At 44.5% G+C, this 2,321-nt stretch overlaps 1 protein-coding gene across 1 annotated transcript in view; it reads left to right on the top strand.

Annotated features, from left to right (window-relative positions):
* Positions 1 to 823: 823 nt before the first annotated feature.
* LOC126986496 (uncharacterized) overlaps positions 824 to 2,321 on the top strand; it is a 4,782-nt gene continuing 3,284 nt past the window's right edge. Inside the window, exon 1 of the mRNA XM_050842729.1 lies at positions 824 to 1,741. Coding sequence (XP_050698686.1) covers positions 917 to 1,741 — 825 coding nt within the window. The 5' untranslated portion in view covers positions 824 to 916. The remainder of the gene's footprint in view (positions 1,742 to 2,321) is intronic.

Here is a 2,321-nt window from a genome sequence, read left to right on the forward strand (position 1 = left end):
CCCTGCCCTCTTGTCTCCAGGAGGCTGGCCCTGCGATACAGGCGAGCATGTGCAGCCACATTTACCAGGGTCAAAGGGTTGTTGACAACCATGTAGCTGTTTACTTGTGGAGCAACGACATTCAGCAAGTGTTGGTGAGTAATACATCATTCTGTTGCATGAAATGATATGATATGGTTATAAAACTTGACGTAAAATGTATGATTCTATATGTTTACTACTTCTCTTGTGATATGTTATAATGTATGATTCTATGTTAAGTTTACTACTTTTCTATGATAACTACTTAATTAATAAAAACTACTTATAACTTAACGTATACGTAATAATTTATATTACTCTCTGTTTTCCTTTCCAATTTATCTCTTCTCTTTTTTTTGTCTGGTATTATATCTGCTCTCTTTTTTTAGGGGCAAGTTCAGGAAATGGCGACGGATGCCACGTTTAAGACCGTGGCAAAGCTGTTCAAACAGCATCTCACGTTCTTTGGCCTGTTTGGTGACAACTTCCTGCCCCTGTTCTCCGCCATGATGACCGGCAAGCCAGAGGTGCTGTACAGTGCAATGTATGAGACTATTTCAATTAAGTTTCCCAACTTGAAGCCACGCAAAGTACACACTGATTATGAGCGTGCGATACATTCAGCTATACTGTCTGTCTGGCCAGAGGCAGAGGTGGAAGGCTGTTACTTCCACCACAATCAGGTAAGATTTTTTTACTTTTTTTCTTTTTAACATTAAACTTTCTACTCTTTCACTTTCCATTCATACTTTTAACAGTGCACATTGGTATTATCTTGCAGACTGTGTGGGAGAACATCAAGTTACGTGGCCTTGTCCCAGCGTACCACAACAAGGAGTTACTGTTTGGGAAGTGGGTGCGGAGCTTTTTTGCCCTGCCCCTTCTTCCCAGTCACATGATTGAAGAGGGCTTCGTCTTGCTGAAAAGCAGTAGGCCCCAGGTGTGGGGTAGTGCTCATCGCACCAACAACGGTGCAGAAAGCTTTCATGCTTCTCTCAACAGAGAACTCAGGCCTAAACCTGGGTTTTGGGCCTTTATGAAGAAAATGGAAGAGAAGATCAGTCGCACCCTGACAGATCTGGAACGTGTGAAGAATGGGGTACCAGTCACCAGGCCAAAAACTGTCAGCGAAACACAGAGAAGGATTGCGGAGACAAGCGCAAAACTTGAAACCGGCCAGCTCACTGTTGAGCTGAAGTATGTGGGCTGGAAGGGTGTCAAGGAGAAGCAAGGCAACAATGTCCAGGCTGAGGTTAACTTGCCTGAGGCTGATCTTGCTGATGGTGATCTTGATGTCGACCTGCAAGACATAAACGTCGACCTGTTGGATGTCAGTCTCCAGGACATCAACGCAGAACATCATTTGCAGGACATGCCTGCAGACAGTCCTCCAAGGACAATGCCAACCTACACTCTGCCAATGACAAGGTCTGCCTCAACAACAGGTTCTTCTACAACCAGGACAACGTCATCACAGCCAACTGCACCAACATTGGCAAACTACACTTCCCCCAGGGCAAGGTCTGCCTCCGCTCAACAGCCTTCAGGAACTGACAGGCCACCAAGGAGGGGGCGCGCGGCAAGATCTACAGCTGCAGGAAGTCCCTACAGACCACCAGTGACGCTGTCAGCAGCTAGGACAGAGACCAGCCTTCGCATTCAGGCTGACCAGGAGGTTGTTGCCCAGGAGGAGGATGCTCCGGTGGTTGCTGCACAGGAGGTTGCTGCCCAGGAGGTTGCTGGCCAGGAAGCTGCTGCTAAGAAAAAAATCAAGCGTTGTGCTGTCTGCTTGCAGGAGAACATCTCGGTCACACGGCCGTGTGGCCATGGGGACATATGTAAGGAGTGTGCTCAGAAAGTTTAGACCAAGAACTGCCACCTGTGTGTGTAAGGCTGAAATTTTTACTTTTGTTCAGGCTATTGCCAACGACTAATTACAGGTTTGCTTTGTCTGGAATGTGATTGATTGTGATTGATTAATAGTGATTGATTGATTGTGTTAGATGCAAATGGATGTAAAAGGATGTAGTGGCTAACTTTTGACAATAAACGTATATATTCATTATAACGTACTTACATTATCATTAACCACGTACTTAGGATCAACAATCTTAATTATGAACATAAATCCTTATAAATCACGTATCTAAAGGACAGGGGTCAAGAAAACCACGTACTTATGCACATTACTGCAGAAAAACCACGTACTTAGTTCTAGTGATTATAAAAAAAAACATAATTAAATGACAAGTTATACGTACTAAAATGACAGTGAAGGCTACTTTAAACCCAAGGGCCAA

Source organism: Eriocheir sinensis, chromosome 6 (assembly GCF_024679095.1).
Source record: "Eriocheir sinensis breed Jianghai 21 chromosome 6, ASM2467909v1, whole genome shotgun sequence".
In the NCBI taxonomy this organism is placed as follows: Eukaryota; Metazoa; Arthropoda; class Malacostraca; order Decapoda; family Varunidae; genus Eriocheir; species Eriocheir sinensis.